Source organism: Symphalangus syndactylus, chromosome 8, assembly GCF_028878055.3.
Source record: "Symphalangus syndactylus isolate Jambi chromosome 8, NHGRI_mSymSyn1-v2.1_pri, whole genome shotgun sequence".
NCBI classification, from domain to species: domain Eukaryota; kingdom Metazoa; phylum Chordata; class Mammalia; order Primates; family Hylobatidae; genus Symphalangus; species Symphalangus syndactylus.
In genome coordinates this window covers 79,935,803-79,954,360 of record NC_072430.2, presented here as the reverse complement: position 1 = coordinate 79,954,360, position 18,558 = coordinate 79,935,803, and the positions used below count along the sequence as shown (strand labels likewise).

At 36.8% G+C, this 18,558-nt stretch overlaps 2 protein-coding genes across 7 annotated transcripts in view; one reads left to right on the top strand and one right to left on the bottom strand.

The window, feature by feature from the left end:
* LNPK (lunapark, ER junction formation factor) overlaps positions 1-3,820 on the top strand; it is an 83,009-nt gene extending 79,189 nt beyond the window's left edge. For all 6 annotated transcript variants that reach the window (XM_055289808.2, XM_055289807.2, XM_055289812.2 and 3 more), the window contains one exon: positions 2,729-3,820. In XM_055289808.2, coding sequence (XP_055145783.1) covers positions 2,729-2,961 — 233 coding nt within the window. In that variant the 3' untranslated portion in view covers positions 2,962-3,820. The remainder of the gene's footprint in view (positions 1-2,728) is intronic.
* The window catches only part of LOC129488080 (thymosin beta-4-like), a 272,872-nt gene that overhangs the window by 95,185 nt on the left and 159,129 nt on the right, over positions 1-18,558 (bottom strand). The gene's annotated exons all lie outside the window — the stretch shown is intronic.

Here is an 18,558-nt window from a genome sequence, read left to right as displayed (position 1 = left end):
CCTGGTTTCTCTTACAGTATTTTATGCCCAAATATTAACATCTTGTGAAATATATTTTATTCCACCAAGCTGTTTTAAACTACAACTTCATGGAAGAAATTTGCTGTTTTTGTTAGAATGGGCAAATGATGCGCTTCCATAAAAATGAAAAAAGTATGTTTGTAACACATTAAATAATCTTACAAAGCTCTGTGGTTATTAAACTTATATGTAATTCTCTGTTAATCATTTACACTTAATTATTTAGATCTTGTTTGATGACTTCTTACAAAATGGCATTGGCATCCAAACATCAATACCTATCTTATTTAGACTACCTGATGTCTACATTGTAGGTGTCATGTCACATACCATTTTTTTGTAGTGTTACTGCCATTAAAAAAATTGCTTTTCTGCAGATTAACCCAGGGGAAGAAACTTAATCATTAATAGGCTCTTTGATTATTTTCAATTTCCACCCATTTCACCAATTTTGTAGTCTTCCATATATTCTCTGAAATACAATAGTGACTGGAAGACTTCATGTATCTTGTTTTCTGATTATGATAGCACATGGTATTTCTATGAATTCTTGTATTGCAGACATTTAATAATTTCAGTATTGTAGTTCTTCTCCTTGTATTAACCACTTCTGTGTGGCCCCAGAATTTGTACATTAAATTGGCTTTGACTAGTAAAGTCTATTTTTGAAAATAGTAACATCACAAAACTTTAATATGACAAGCCTTGAATTTTGATACCTCTCCTGTTTCAGTACAATATTGAGGCAGTCTGTCAGACAGAATATGACAAACTATGTGGGCCTGTTTTCACTTAAACATGTTTATTGGTGAGTTACATCCTGGATTCTTAGCTTTTTGTTTTTTCATTTCTTGTGGCTTTATTGGTTTGTTTCAGAAGGCTTACTAAACTGTAAGAAATTGTGAAGTTCTTGCCAAGTAAATACTGCTCTATGGCCAGAGAGTTGTGGAAAACCATGACGCTTGACATTCTGTCTTGGATACATTCTGTGAGGGTAGAATTACAAATGATTGGTGACTCCTGAAGTTTTCCACGGATAACTTGTTTGCCCTTGTAGCAGAAATGATTTGTACATGCCTGTAGTTTCATTTGCCCTTTCTGCTTTTCCTTTCTGCTCTGGAACATTGAAATAACAAAATTCAAGTGACTTACTGTTTTCTAACTTGGATTTTTATAAAATTCCAAGTGTGTAGCAATGCCATTTTAAGTTCCATATTAAGATACAGATAGGATTTTAAAAAATGAAATTTAGCACAAATTAATTTATGGACATTCCTTACTACTTTTTGTGAGCATAGGAAGTTTTCATATAGTAAAACTGTAGAATTTGGGCCTTTATTCTACATATCAAAAGGAGGAAGGTGGTTATAACTAATTATATAAGCCAGAGTCCAAGGTATCTCTTTAAAGAAATAATTCTTTTTAAATATTTTTAAAGTCTTGGCATAGAGTATGTGAGCTATAGATAATTTGTATTTATTAAAACTGGTATGGTAAAACCATGGATTTCCAAGACTTCCATATTAACACATGTGCATATAACACATAATTTCTTTGCAAAACGATTTTATTTATTTAGCAAAACTGACCTTTATTATACAAGGAACTTAATTAGAACTTTTTACTAAGGCTGGCCTTCCCTCCAGAGTTTTTGAATCAGTAACATTTGTAGTATATTGTAAGGAATCATCTATGAGAGTAGAAAAATCTGCTTTTTTTCTTAATTGATATGGTTTGGCCATATTTCTACTAGCAAAAATATTAATTGCTGTTTTTTACATAAACAAAGAAATACCTTAAAGCTAGATTTTCATCTTTAATGTAGAAATTGGGTGGCCCAAAGGTTGTCTGCTCCAGTCATTCCCTCCTCCATCCTGTTCTTTAAACTTTAAAGAATTAAAGGCAGTTTATTCAATACAATTGTTATATTATTATTAAGGGATTTGAATTCAATAATACTTAAAAAGAGAGTTTAAAAGGAGTAAATTTTCATGTAGAGACTAGTACCCTTAACTTCTGCTATGCAGATGGGATTAAAAGACCCTTCTCTTTCTCTCCCTAACATGCTAGGTCTGTAGCACATTCTGACCCAGAGGTTAAATACAGAGGACTTGTCTTGCAGAGGGATGAGGAGAGACTAGTCATGCCTTTGGAAAAGACAGAAACCTGACTTCCCAGTTTTTGGATAATAGAGATGTATATCAGTGTAGGAAAGCACCATCCACCCACACCCACACATACCCACCCACCCACCCACAAAGTACACATTTACATATTGCTCACAGGGTTGCCTGGACACAAGGGAAACAGTTTCTTCAGGAAATGTAATCTGGACATTAATACATTTGCATTGTTTGCTGGACTGTTGTATTACAGCACATAATTCTGTTGGGACTATGATTTTTGGACTTTCAACTTTCAGATGTGTCTTTAGTAACTTATTTTGTATGAAAATATGGGACATTAGAAAAAGTATATTTATGGGTTTATTTCCTCTGAATTACTGTTTTTTCTTCTATCATGCTAACTGTAAAGAGAGTTATGTACTTATTTTGAAAGATTTTAAGGATAATGTTAGACAATTGTATGGTTTCTTTGTGTGTGTGTGTGTGTGTGTGTGTGTGTGTTTATCTTTATCTTTTGCTTGCCTTATTTAGCAGTTTTAACATTCGGGTATTCCTAAAGTTTTGAATCTTTATCTTTTCAGAATCTTTAGAACAAGATGTTCTTGATAATAATACAGAGCAGACAGATGACAAAATACCAGCTACAGAACAGACAAACCAAGTGATTGAAAAAGCATCTGATTCAGAGGAACCAGAGGAGAAACAAGAGACTGAGAATGAGGAAGCCTCAGTGATTGAAACCAACTCCACAGTTCCTGGAGCTGATTCTATTCCTGATCCTGAACTAAGTGGAGAATCTTTGACGGCAGAGTAATAAATGCTTCCACGTGCCTTCAACTGGATATTTATAGTCTTGTTAATGTCAGTTATTGCTTTTTCGGTGGCACTTTCTTTTTTTGCCCCTCTAAGGGTATGCTTGCGTATCATTTGAATTCAGATTGCCTAGCTATTTGAACATCTCAAAGTTATATATACTGGGTATTAAAATTAAAAGCAAGTTATATCAGTGAAGTAAGATCCTTTTGAATGTACAAAGACCCACACTATTGAGACAGCTTTTATATTTCCTTTTGTCCATTCTAAAAGTAAACAAACATGATTGCTTTCTTGTTTTCTGTATGTATAACCTGTAAATATCCATTTTGACATAGGAAGAACTTTGGTTAAGAGTAAGTTCTCTAATTGTGTTTGTTTTAAGGAATGAAACTTGGTTAAGATTTTGACTACTTCATTATTAAAAATTGATAGAATTTTAGCTCCTGAGATATTTACAACTGGGAGAAATGTCTATTTAGGTGTTTACATTAAGCGATATGAAAGTTGTTATTGTTACCACATAGGCACTGGTACGAATTCTCAATAACAATGCAATGGAACAGTTAAGTAGAACTGTAACTACATAGGCACTGGTACGAATTCTCAGTGAGAATGCAATGAAACAGTCAAGTGCAGTGTTTCTTTTTGATGTCCTTTATTTTACAACTGGGCCAAAGGCACATGATGTATATAATTAGTTTATATTTACACACTAGCATATAGGAAATATTTCTGCACTTGACCCTACTTGAATTCTGAGCATTATTTATACATATAAAATGATGATATATAAGTGAATTTTGTGCTCTTGTTTGTATTTTATTAAGGAAAATAAAAATAATCTGGCATCAGTTTCATTTTGCTAAATATCTAGTCTTCTTCAAACAGTATCTTGGTGGGTGACTTGGCGATCTGAAAAATCTTAGGAGGAATAGCTCACAATACAATAAATCTGTAGATTCTGCTTAGAGCAAATTGTGGTACTTTTATTCAGACTTGTTTCCTTTCTAGTTAAGAGAAATAGTGACATTTAGAGGTTTTAATCAGAAGTTAGGTTTTTCTGATACAGGAACATCGTAGGCCAGCCATTTGTAATTTTTAACTTTGAGAAACAAATTTTGTGAGACTAGGTAGTGGGTTGCTGGTAGTTAATTGGATTTAATATTTGTATTAAGGATTAACTGGAAAAAAATGTGTCTCAGTGCTAATTCTTGGACGTTTAATACAGTGTGCTTATCTGTTATGGCCTCCTTTTATCTCTCTTCTCCAATATTAAAAAAAATGGAAATCAAATTATTATGCTGAAGGGAAAAATATACCTGTATAAGAGTGGTGTGTTTGGCTAATGTTTCTAAGTTGCACACAGTTTATTAAAAACTGAACAAACCATTTTTATCATTTAAAAATCTATTTTTATGATTTAATATCTCATATGTGAAGTTTTTTTTCTTTGGAACTCAATCTGTTAACAGTCTGAGACATCCGGTATAGTAACCAGAGTTTTTGAGCCTACCGTATTGGGCTTAAATTTCAGGTCTGTAGTCTTGGGCAAGTCACCTAAACTCACTGAGATTATTTTTTCATCTGTAAAATGGGAAGAATTATGTTTATTTTTGAAGGGTATTAGGATAATTAAAAATAATGTAATGTGCCTAGCACACTACCTGATAATGATGGCATTTGTTCTTACTAACGTCTTTAAAATATGAAAGGACCATAAGTTTTTCCTCTTGCAGATGAGGAAATTAAAAAATAATATGAACATGTAATTCAACTTCTCAGATTCAAGCCAATGTTTTTTGCATCAACTTTTCTTTATTGTATGTATGTATATAAATACATAGATTAAGGAAATGGGAAACTGGAACTATAGAATATAATCTTTTTAAAAATAATTTCATCAGGTTTTTTGTATGTTACTGACCCATATGGATTTTAGTAACATCTTGCTTAGTCATGTTGTTATAAAACATTCAAATTCTGATATACATTGCTTGAAAATGAGTAAGTACCTCAGAGAAATTTGATAGACTCAGATAGTATGACAAATATCTTTGAAAGAAATATGGAGGAAGGTTAAAAGGGGATTAGTAAAATTAATGCAATAGGTAACATGTTTGTAACCATATAGTATCTTTTTAGATACAAAAGCTTATTTTCATTATTATTATAATAAACAGTTAATGGTTGAAACATTAGTAAAATGTCCTATTTCTGATTATTAACACTAGTATAAATGAGAAAAGCCAAGCTATTAAGTACCATTAGCTACAGTGATCTTAGCTTCCTTGCTTACAATTGTTCAGTGGGTCATCATCTAAATTCTTCTATGTCCTGAGCATGATCTACAAACATGGTCTAGCTTCTGTCTCTCCATCTTCCCACCATCATTGTGCTGTAGCCATATGGAACTCCTTTCAGTTCTCTGACCATGCCCTTTCCTGCCTCAGATTTCAGCTTAAATTTTCCTCCTCAGAGTGATGCCTTCCCAAACTCCCCATCTAAAGCTGGCCTCTGCCTTTCATCTAAAGCTGGCCTCTGCCTTTTGCTCTCTATCATGTCACTCTCTGCTCACCATCCTTATCACAATATGTATTTGATTTGTTTGCTAGTTTACTGTCTTCACAACATAATGTCCGTTTGTGCAAGGGTCTTATTTTTCTTATTCATGTCCGTATCTCAAGGGTCTAGCACAATGCTTGATGCATATTGTGTGAATAAATACTTTGTTGCCAAATCCAGTGAAAACTCTCAGTTCTTGTTTCACTGCTTGGCAGTATTGACATTGTTGAATATTCTCTCTTTGAGACACTTTTTTTCTTTTGGCTTTTCACATATCACACTATTATTCTCTTATTTTTCTGGCCTCTTTCTCTCAACGTCCTGTAAGTGTTGGTGTTCCTTAAGTTCTACCTAGTGTCATCATTTCTTCATTCTGCATATTCTTTTTCTAGGGGTTCTTCTCAACACCAAAGGACTTACCATCTGTCTCTCTGAATCTCAGATCTCCAGCTTTGATCTGTTTCCTTTACTTTAGAGCTATATATTTGCCTGCCTACTGGCCTGTCTCTCACAATCCATATATTCAAGAATGAACACTATACTTTGCTTCAAACCTTCAGAACACTCAAACCGTTTGTCTCTCATCTAATCAAATAGAATTACTGTCTAAGCCAGAAGCTGTAAAATCATCTCTTTTCCCTTTATTCAAACTGTCAATTTTTGTCTCCTAAACATCTTCTAGTTATATTCTCATTTCTCTATTTACATTGCTTTAATAATGATGATAAACATTTGCATTCTTATTCTGTGCCAGGCAAGATGCTAACTGCTGTATATATATTATTTTATTTGTACTTAGGCAAGAATCCTGTGAAGATTTTTATCTTTGGACTGTTAGAAAAGAAAGCTGAGTTGTAGAGAGAGTATGTATTTAAGTCCATTTGGGCTGCTATAACAGAATACCACAGACTGGGTAATGTGATGAACAAAAATTTATTTGGCTCACAGTTCTGGAAGCTGGGAAATCCAAAGGCATGATGCTAGCATCTGGTGAGGGCCTTTGTGCTTTGTCATCCCATGCCAGAAGGCAGAAGGGTAAGAAAGGGCAAGAGTGAGCAAGAGATGAAAGTTGCAACCTCAAGCTCTTTTATGATGAGCATTAATCCATTCATGAGGGCTTCACCTTCATGACCTAAACATCTCCATTAGGCTCCAGCTTCCAATGCAACAGTTAGCATAAGTTTTCAACACATGCTTTTTGTAGCATTCAAACCATAGCAAGAAGCAACTTTGCTTAAAGCTGTATACCTGGTAAGTGGAAAATCAGGGATTTGAATGTAGGCACATTACTTCAGAGGATTTACTCTTAATTTCTGTTGTACTGCCTTCTAATTTTGGCCTCCATCATTTCAGATTACCAAAGCTGTCTCTTAACTGATTTCTTTGTCTCCAGCCTTGTGCACTTGCTATCTATTCTGTGTGCTACAGCCTGAGTTTTTAAAAAACGGAAAATGAGGGGCCAGGCGCGGTGGCTCACGCCTGTAATCCCAGCACGTTGGGAGGCTGAGGCGAGCGTATCACCTGAGGTCAGGAGTTTGAGATCAGCCTGACCAACGTGGAGAAACACCGTCTCTACTAAAAATACAAAAGTAGCCAGGCGTGGTGGTGCATGCCTGTAATCCTAGCTACTCAGGAGGCTGAGGCAGGAGAATTGCTTGAACCCAGGAGGCGGAGGTTGCAGTGAGCAGAGATCGCACCATTGTACTCCAGCCTGGGCAACAAGAGTGAAACTCCATCTCAAAAAAAAAAAAAAAAAAAAAAAATGGAAAATGAATCTGCCACACCATTGCTTAGACCCTTTAATGACTCTTGAGTGTTCTTGGGATGAGGTCCAAATTTACTAATAAGGCCTGTAAAGCCCTGTGTAATTTTGCTCCTAGTTATGGCTGGCATCTGCACCACAACTACAGCCACTGCCACCTCCCCCTGCCACACACACATTTTAAAAGTAACAATACTAGTGTTTTCTGTGCTTTGCATATACAAAGTCTTTTCTCACCTCCCAGCCTTCTTGAGCTTTTCCTCTCTGCCTGAGATACGCTCCCACTCACATAGACATTGGGGGCACTAAATAAAAATAGCTGTTTAATTGAATTGGAATCATTCCACTTGGAACCCAAGTTTGGAAATTTTGCTACTTCTTGTTAAGCTAGGCCTTTTATTCTTGAAGTTGCTATTTCTCATACAAACTCATTTTATGCATTAGACACACAGTCTATTGTTATGGAGAACATAATTGTATCAGGAGAGGTATAGCTTTGGGTGTGGATGTGTGTGAGGGGAGAGATATTCTGATTATATGATGATTTTCATTAAATATAGTATGCTGAGTTTCTGAAAATCCTAAATGACTTAGAAATGGTGCTATATGTGGTTTGTTTGACCCCTGTAAATCTCATATTGTAATTTGATCCCCATTGCTGGAGGTGTTTGAGCATGGAGTGGATCCCTCATGAATGTCTTGGTGTTGTCCTTGCAGTAATGAGTTCTTGCTCTCTTTTTCCCCCCCAGAAGCTGATTGTTTAAAAGAGCCTGGTATCCTCCCTCCCTTTCTTCTTTGCTTCCTCTCTTGCTGTGTGATCTCTGCACACAGAGATCAGCCCCCCTTTGCTTTCTGCCATGAGTGGTCTGAGGCTCTCACCAGAAGCCAAGCAGAGGCTGGCACCATGCTTCTAGTACAGCCTGCAGAACTATAAGCCAAATAAACTTCTTCTTTGTTTTTTTTTTGTTTTTTTTTTCAATAGGTGACCCAGCTTTAGGTATTCCTTAACAACACAAATGGGCTAAGACCCAGGGTCATAGGGATAGCAGGCACCTGAGCCAAGCCAGAACTTAGATCTCAACTGTTAATGCAGGATGATTTGTATTGAACCATGAATTTTACACTGCCTCAATGTTGGTGTCAGCGTTTAAGGTTCCTTAAGGTTATATAAAGTTAAAGTTTTATTTAAAAAATAAGACCTTAAGTCTACTTTTATTTCCAGTGGACAGCAACTACTTAATCGTCTTAAAACTTTCTTCTTACAATATTACTTTACAATATTACCTGTTGGATTTATTATCTGTGTACAAATCAGTTAGTTGAAGGGCCAAAGAATAAAGATAATTGTGAATTACGAATAGCTATTTTGAAATGGTCATGGAGATTAGCTACTCTAGAAAATTGGGAGAAGATACTGTATTGTTACTATCTGGTATAACTTCAATTAATTGTGAAAATTATAGCAGAGATCTAGATATAGTTTATGAACTCCTAAAGAGACATTAAAGGGAATTCAAGTACTTATGTAAAGATGAACCAAGGTAGAGATGGTTGTGAATTGGTGATCTGCTGTGTGTTACAGTTATGTAATTTGACTTGTTTCAAAATTATTAAAGTTTTAAGTATACGCATTCTGCTGGTCAATAAGTAAATATATTCAGGCTCTGAATGTAGACAGATGAATATATAAATATAGAGAAGTACATTTGTTAGAATACAAACAAGAATAAAAATTAAAATGAGTACAGAATGAAAACCTTATTAAATTGTATCACTCCATATATTATTTGTCTCATCCTAATTTCTTTCCTCCTCAGAAACTAATCTACATTTTCTGCTTTAATGCTATTTTAAATGACTAAAAATTACTAAATTCGTTGGGTAGTAGGTATCTTGCCCCAATTGCCCTTTATCAGTTTGCCTGTGTATGAAACTTAGATTCCACTTAATTTTCCATTCTTGGTCCTCCAGAGCTTCTATCATACCTGGTTTAATTCGTACTATTAATGGACTTTAGGAGAAGGAAACACCATCCAGTTATATAGTTCTATATTATTTGATGCTTTTTAAAACCTAGATTTTCTGCTTTATGCATTTTCTCTATTTTTTTTAAGTATTTATACCTTCCTTTTTGTTTGGCAGTAGAATTAATGGAAGTTGGAAGTACTCTGGAAGGATTAAAAAATGTTCTTAAAAGTCTCCCTCGTAAATTAGACTTTTAAGTTTTTAGTCCAGGATTCTGTGAGAATAGGCCAGATTTTCAGCTGCCAAAGACTTTTACCAGATCCCTGGCACTTGATTTAGGACAACTGGGAAAAATCATTTATTTCCATGAAAATAAATATTTTGAAGGGTGAAGAAAGTGGGAAATTAAATGTACATTGTTTGACTATCTTCTCTTGGTCAGGCACTGTATGCTAAGTACTTTCACACGTTCTCACAACAACCGTTTGAGGAGATAGAATCCTATCAAACAGATTAAATTCATTCCCCAAGACTATTTAGTTTATGGGCATTGCAAATGGAATCTGAACCTAGGATCTTTAAGTCCATGCTCTTTTTACTACCTATGAATCCTCTCCTTTGGTAGATGTAAAAAAGAGATTAATGCTCTTTTTGGTTCCTCATATTTTTGTGATAATTGTTACTTCTTCAGGGCAGTCTTAACCTAAGACTTGCCAGACACTCTATTCAACACCCTTCCTTGAAATTCCTTCTAATGTTATCTCCCATATCAAACTATGAACTCCTTGAAGGCAGGACCATATCTGTTGTTGCTCATCATTTTATTCTCAGTGGTCAACACATGGAAGACAATATCTGTTGAATAGGTAGTATGCACAAACAGACCACACAGAACGGGAAATATACTCTTAGTCAGATTTTGTAGTGGGGAATCTTGCAAATCTTAAATTGTTTCAACTATTGAGTAGGGAAAGGGCCAGATAACTTGTTCTTCACAATTTAGGCAAACTCCAATTGGTTCCTCTGTCTTTTTTTGATCCATTGTCCACATTGCTGTTGGAGCTTTCTAAAACACACATCTTTAAAAATATTATACAACTCATTTGTATATTGCAACTCCTTAGGCAACTTGCAAGGAAGCCCTTCAGAATCAAAAATCACCTTTTCAGCCTATTTCCGAGTACTCTCCTTTATACTCCGGCCATAGATAAGTATTTCATACACCTGAGAAATGCCATGCACTCTCATATGATCTATTCTTTTTAAACTCTCATTTCTTCAAGACCCAGCATTCTGTAATCTTCTGAGTGACATCATCCTCAACTTTTCTAAGCAGTTACTTGCTTTTTTGTTGATTGCACTTTATACACTCTATGTAACTTGTAGTCTCCTGACCTCTTGTTATTTGTTCTGTCTACCTCCCTCATTTGACCTAACACTGAAGGTAGGCCATGTTCCTTAATTTTTACGTTCTCACTTTTGCTCTCCTCAAACAAAATAACAGGAAATAACAAAACCTGTGCCTGCTACAGGTATGTTGAGTGGATTCATATAACTGATAGATCTGACTTTCTCAGCGTCAATGGTTGGTGTGCTGCTTCACTTGAAACTCATACAAATCCAGGAATTGGAGCTAGAAAGTGAGAAGGACTAGCTCAAGACATAAGAATATGGAAGCAGCACACTGAGGATGGGGGAATTCATGTGTTTTGTACTCTCAATGCCTGACATAGGAAAAGCTGTCATCATGAATGAATTGAACTGGAGATGACCTCACAACACAGGTGTTCAGGGGATTACAGTACAGGAGCTCATCCCTCATTCACATGAATCCATGATTTGGATAAGGTTTCTATCTTGTACATAAAATATTTTGTGTTTGTTTAATGAGTTCCCATTGTTGAAGATCCCAATACCCCTCACTCCCTGCTCCCATAAATATCTATGGAATGAGGTATTTAAAAATATTTTTTGTTTTTATGTTGATTTTTATTCATTATCTGATTTCTGACTCATTTAGTGTTATAACTGGCATTAAGTTAGAAATGGTCTGGATAAAGTTGCTGCTTTTTTGACATCTGTATCTAGTGGAGCCTGGACACACTCACATGTACATACATACAACATGCAAAATAATGTAAGAATATTTTCTCTTTCGGTATATAGACCATAGGAATTCAGACCTTAAAGTCAGACACATGCATCTAAAAAGTATTAAAAGGGGCTGGGTGCGGTGGCTCACACCCATAATCCCAGTACTTTGGGAAACTGAAGTGGGCGCATCACCTGAGGTCAGGAGTTCGAGACTAGGCTGGCCAACATGGTGAAACCCCGTCTCTACTAAAAATAGAAAAATTAGGGTGGGGAACCCTATAATCCCAGCTACTCCACAGGCTGAGAGGAGAACTGCTTGAACCCCGGAGGCAGAGGTTGCAGTGAGCCGAGATTGCAACACTGCACTCCAGCCCAGGCGACAGAGCGAGACTCTGTCTCAAAAAAAGTAAAATAGACCGGGCGCGGTGGCTCATGCCTCTAATCCTAGCGCTTTGGGAGGCCGAGGCAGGTGGATTGCCTGAGCTCAGGAGTTCGAGACCAGCCTGGACAACATGGTGAAACCCTGACTTTCCTAAAATACAAAAAATTAGCCAGGTGTGGCTGCGTGCGCCTGTAGTCCCAGCTCCTCGGGAGGCTGAGGCAGAAGAATTGCTTGAATTCCAGAGGCAGAGGTTGCAGTGAGCCAAGATCGTGCCACTGCACTCTGGCCTGGGTGACAGAACGAGACTCCATCTCAAAAATGAATAAATAAGTAGCATTAAAAGGAAATGTGTTACTGTACATGGCAAGTGTAATTGAAACTTGCTCTAGTTGTGGTATAATTTATGAATTAAAGCTAACCAAGTTATTCATTGTCTTTTTTTTTTTTCCTTTAGAGATGGAGTTTGGCTCTTGTTGCCCAGGCTGGAATACAATGTTGTGATCTCGGCTCACTGCAACCTCCGCCTCCTGGATTCAAGCGATTCTCCTGCTTCAGCCTCCTGAGTAGCTGGGACTACAGGTGCATGCCACCATGCCCAGCTAATTTTTGTATTTTTAGTAGAGACGGGGCTTTACCATGTTGGTCAGGCTTTTCTTGAACTGCTGACCTCAGGTGATCCTCCCACCTCGGCCTACCAAAGTGTTGGGATTACAGGCATGAGCCACCACACCCAGCCTCATTGTCTTTTTTCTTTTTTTTAATTATACTTTAAGTTCTAGGGTACATGTGCACGATGTGCAGGTTTGTTACATATGTATACATGTGCCATGCTGGTGTGCTGCACCTGTTAACTTGTCATTTGCATTAGGTATATCTCCTAATGCTATCCCTCCCCCCACCCCATGACAGGCCCCAGTGTGGGATGTTCCCCACCCTGCGTCCAAAATGAAACTGGCTACTTGTGCCTTACTGTCTTTAGCAAGAATTCTAAAGGCTTTGCATAGCTGCCATGAGTTGGCTCTTGTTTTATTAAATTACAGTGATTTGCTTTTTAAAAATATCTTTTTTAGCAGCAACAAAAAAGAAAATATATTTGGAACGGACTTGTATTCTCAATTAAGAATATCCACATAGCCAAAGAATACATGAATTTTCAGAATGGGATGCTGTGAATTGTATGAAATAAATAAAGTACAGACTGAAAGAAAATTGATATGCTTGAGACATGTTTTGGGTAGATGTTATGGGTTCTTCCTGGTCCTTTTCAGCACAGTGTTTTCTTTTTTGAAGACCAGATTCTTTTTGTATGTTTGTATGATCTTTTCTTCAATAAGGCAATCTCCTGTGTAGTTGGGCTTGATGAAATTAAATTATGTTTTATTTATTTCAGAATAACCACAATCACTATAGAAAAAGGAGGGGATTTTTTCCTTTCCACTCTTTGTCCGTGCACCTGAACCATCAAAGGAGAAAACCACAGCTGTTCATGTTTTAGTACAGTCTGATAAGACCAATTTATCTACCTAGCAAACAATTGTAAGCAAAAGTTTGAAGCCAGAGTGAATGTTCAACAATTCTTTCAGGTCGGGATGGCACAAGACTACTAAATTGTGTGTTGGCAAAGTAGTGCTGGGTATCTGGAGTTGGAAGAAGAGAGTGGGAAACAGATGCCTTGCTTTCTAATAAAGAAGCTGAATTTGGGGCAACTACGTTCCAGATGAATAAGAAGAGATATGGCAGCTGACACCTTCTGTTTTTAACAGTGCCTTCAATGGACATGGAAACAACTCAATTTGTGTGTTATAGGTTTTATTATCTCTAAAGAGTGATTTATATCCTTATTTCTGCATTATTGTCCACCAGGTACTGCCCTCTGTCAGGAGGCCTGCACTAACTAATTTTTTAGACCTTTGTCTTCATTAGTACAGCAATTTTAGCTTGTGATCATTGTACTAGACCTCATTGATAAGCTAAGACAGTCTGAGATTCATGGTGCTGACATCTAACCTTGCCACTGGCTTCATGACCCTTCTGCTTCCAAAACATGGGTTCACTTTTTTTTCAACCCAAAGCACAACTCTATCTATTTTTCACACACATTTTGGGCAGTTTAAAGGTTGTTCAGAATCAAATATTGTGCTTTCAAATTTGATAATGTATGAGTACAGAAGGATGACCTTTGATACATTGTCATACATCGACAAGCCACGAGCAGTAAATGCACCAATTACCTTTCCTACATTGAGGTGGTGCTTTGGTTTTATCTTCAGAGCAATTATTGCAAAAACAAAAACAACAAAAATGCACTTATGTTCTAGTTAGGAAATTAGTAAAATTAAGTATTTTTTAAAAGTAGTCCTAATTTATGTATTCATTTTCAACATAAGTTGGTTTTTGTAAGATACACTAGTTGGCTAACAAAGGATGTTAATTATTCTGATAATATTAGATTGATAGAAAGCTACTTTGTGTTTTACGAATAGGTCATTTTTCAAGAGGATTAAACACTGTTCTAGTACAAGACTTTTACCATTTGTGTTTTAAAATATGTTAATGTCTGTGTCCAGTGGTCATCTAAAGGAATATTTAGTGATGACAAGGACCTTTATGGTGTGACAACATACAGCTACATATAGCTTCTGCCACTATCAGTGGGATTGTTTTCCCAGTGTTTTCATTTATTAATTCATTCCTCTTTTAAGGAATGCCTTCTATATGCTGTCTGTGTGCTGGAGATATAGAGGGAATGAGACATGGACCCCCCCACCGGCTCCCCGCCACTCTCAGGGAGTTCACAGTAGATGCATTTAGTCTAATAGTTCAGTCTTGAGAAGTCCCAAGATGAAACCGTAGTAAGTTCACTTTGTAAGTGCTAAATGAGGTGTGCATTGGACTTAGAAGATCAAGTTTGTGTTTTGGCTCTGCCACTTTGCAGCAGTATGACCTTGTGGGAAAGCCACATAACCTCTCTGAACCTTAGTTTCCTTGACTATTAAAAAATATGTAGTACACAGAGCTGCTGTGAAAAGTGAGAGGAAACGTCTAGGCCAAGTCTGGCCCAGAGTGGGAAACTTCGTTTTCTACTTCCCATCCTTTCTTTCTTTCTTCAACTCTCAGTCTGCCAGTTTACAATTTCTCTGTAAATTCCTCTTTTTCTGGTATAGAGGCTGTTAACAGGAATTCAGGGAGTCCAAGGGCCTCTGGAAATTGAAGAACTTTGTAGGTTTGCATGCACATTTCTTCAGAAAGAGAAGATACAGCCCTCATCTGATTTTCAGAGGGGAACGTGGGTCAGTAGAGGAGAAACGTAGCTCTCCTCTTGGAGAATAGCTAACTATCAAAGATATTATCATTACTATATTTGGATTGATTAGGTAAAAAAAAATCAGTTGGATCTCAAATACCCTTTCTTCAGGCATTAAAGAATTCTTCAAAATATTCCTATGGCCAGAAGCCATACTGTCAGGAAAAAAAAGCAGCCATGCCACACTAGCGGTAAAATTAATATACAAATAAATTCAGTGCATGGGTCTTGAATATTTTTAGGCTTCTGATAGCTTTATCAAGGATTGCTTTCAAATATAAGAATAGCTTAAAACTTGTCAGGTTAGTAACTTGTCACTTAGTAAACGTGAATTTTGAAAGTAAGATGGGAGTATTATAAGGAATCATAAGATATCATACTGGGTTTGATATTGTAAAGACTGTATTTCTACCCCTCCCCACCCCAGCTTGTTCTTTAATTGTCCCCTTGTCTCCCCCTCCCAGAAAGCTCTTGCTTATGCAACGATGTCATAAATTAGTTCTTTTTTTAAATGAATGTCTGCCTATTTTTCTCTCTCTTTGTTTTGAATATTGAATATCTAAAGCACAATGATAAAAGTTTTAAAAAGCTATTTTACTGCAATCTATCATTGTAACACATTAATTGTTTTTCTTGGGTTTCCAGTGAGTCTTTAGTCCTTTTAGCTTACATGTTTATAAATGGATATGTACACAGCTGTATTCTTAAACCAAAACTGTCTGAGTGAGGTGCTTTGTGTGTGGGATCATACTTGCTCCCTGTAGCTCTGCTCACGCGAACTACCATTATTAAACTTCGGAATCAAGTACAGACCACTTGGTATCATCTGAAGCCATGTGAACCTCTGAACATTGGAAAGAGATTGGAACCCTTTAACTTACTCTTTACAGGCATCAGAGCAGCTGTCAAATGGTAATGTGTTTTTTTCCCTCATACTCAGGCAGGCTGGGGGCTTGGATGCCTAGTCTCACTCCTTTCCCTAGTATCTCCTCTTTATAATTTCTTCCTCAGAATGTATTTTGAGTGTGAGCTTGCATTCTGTAGGCCAAAGCCTGTTGCATGGTAAAATGAGGTTCATGACAGAATTATTAATGACAGTGGAAAAAAACAGGTGATCAGAAGGTTCAGAAGTGGGAGAGGGTGTTTAAATAATGCATTTACAATATTTCGAAGTTTTAGGCTGGGCACGGTGGCTCACTCCTGTAATCCCAGCCCTTTGGGAGTCTGAGGAGGATGGATCACGAGGTCAGGAGTTCGAAACCAGCCTGACCAACATGGTGAAACCCCTTCTGTACTAAAAATACAAAAATTAGCCAGGCGTGGTGGTGTGCGCCTGTAATCCCAGCTACTCAGGAGGCTGAGGCAGAGGAATCGCTTGAACCTGGAAGGCAGAGGTTGCAGTGAGCCAAGATCGTGCCATTGCACTCTAGCCTGGTGACAGAGCGAGAGTCCATCTCAAAAAAAAAAATGTATATATTTTGAAGTTTTAATAATGTGAGAAAATGCCCATGATTTAATATTAAGAGAAAAGTGGATATAAAGTTACACAGTATATATAGTCTGCTCTTACATGCAAGAATACATACACACAAGTATATATAAAGAACTCGAAAGAAATATAGTCATCTTTTAACTGATTATATTTTGGTTGTAGGATATGGGTTACTTTTTTTCCTTACCCTTTTCCCTGTATTTTCTAAATTTAGTATCAAAGATGTATATTACTTGCAGCAATTCTAATTTTTAAAGTAAAAAAGTTTTAAATCTAAAATAATGATCTACAACAAATCATTTTGTTGCAGAAAAATGTTTAAATTCATGTTAATAGTTGTTCCCAAATTCAGAGCATTTTCATATGTGCAAAGTCTCTCAGGAAAGAGTTCACTTAGGTTCAGCTTCAAAAGGGAGAGAGAATCCAAGCCTGAGAAGAAGAAAAAGTTTATTTGAGCAGTAAAAATATAGGGACCTCTGTTACTCTGGAAGTAGAAGAGAGGAATGAATGCTTTATGAATGATATGGGTTTAAAAGTTGGGAAGGAAGGAATCTGAGAAGCTCAGATTTTTTTTTCTTGCAGCAGCTTAAAGCACACTCAGCTTGTAGAGTAGTATGAAAGCTCCCTGCATGTATTTACATATTTCCTCCCCTTCCCTTTATATGCACATATATAGACACACACACAGCTCGTTAATTCCTTTAATTAAGAGAAATGAATTTTGTCTTCTATTAAGTGCTTGCTTTGTTATACTCAATATGGCACCATAATCTTTGATCTTCCCTTAATATATTTCTTTGGAAATTTCACAACTAAGTTAATATTGAGACTGCTTCTTATGGATATTAAAATAACTTCCTAAATCTAGGTTCCGATATACATTTTTAAATGATCACAATACAGTTTGCTGTAATGCATGTCAGAGCAGTTTGGTCTAGAATTGTCTTGTGACAGCAATTAGAGCAAGATCTAATTCAAGCTCCACAAATCGAGAATTGTGATAATTTGCATTAATAGTAGAGGTAAGAATGAATTTCACTATTTAAAAGATTAGAATTTAGGTAAATTTATAGCATATGTAAGGTTTTATAGAAATATTTACCTAAGGGGTAGTTATTTTAACTGTCTAATTATGTACAGCAGTATAAGTGAAGGCCACTCTGATGTGCTGGTTTCATATGGGAGAAACTATAATTAACTGAATGCATAATATATACCCAGCAAGACAGTTTATGTACAGTGTCATTTGGTCCTTAGAATAATTCTTTGAAATAGATGATTTTCATCTCTATCTTGTAGGTACAAAAGCTGAAGTTCTAAGTTTAGTAACTCATCTAAGGTCACTTAGTAAGCTGCAGAAGCAGGATTTGAACACTGCTTGATCTGATTACTAAGCCCATAAACATTTCATATGTCACACAACTTCCGTTCTTGTCCATTTGTTAAAGTTGTCTTTTTATCTGCAACACTCCTCTTTACCTTGCATACTTTAAAGTGATTAAAATATCCTATAAAAATGTTCCATAGTGGTTTTTTTGTTCAATATTTTGAAGAAATGACAAATATCCTGAAATATGCCTTTGTTAAAATGAGCATTCCTTAGGTTGGCTTGATTTCGCCAAGCACTATTAGAGATTTTACTATTATTAAGAACCAGGATTCCCAGGCAAGATGTCCGAATAGGAACAGCTCCGGTCTGCAGCTCCCAGCGAGACCAATGCAGAAGGCAGGTGATTTCTGCATCTTCAACTGAGGTACCCCGTTCATCTCATTGGGACTGGTTAGACAGTGGGTGCAGCCTACGGAGGGTGAGCAGAAGTAGGGTGGGACATTGCCTCACCCAGGAAGCGCAAGGGGTCAGGGAACTCCCTCCCCTAGACAAGGGAAGCCGTGAGGGGCCCTGCTGTGAGGGATGGTGCTATCTGTCCCAGATACTATGCTTTTCCCATGGTCTTCACAACCCGCAGACCAGGAGATTCCCTCAGGTGCCTACACCACCAGGGCCCTGGGCTTCAAGCACAAAACTGGGTGGCT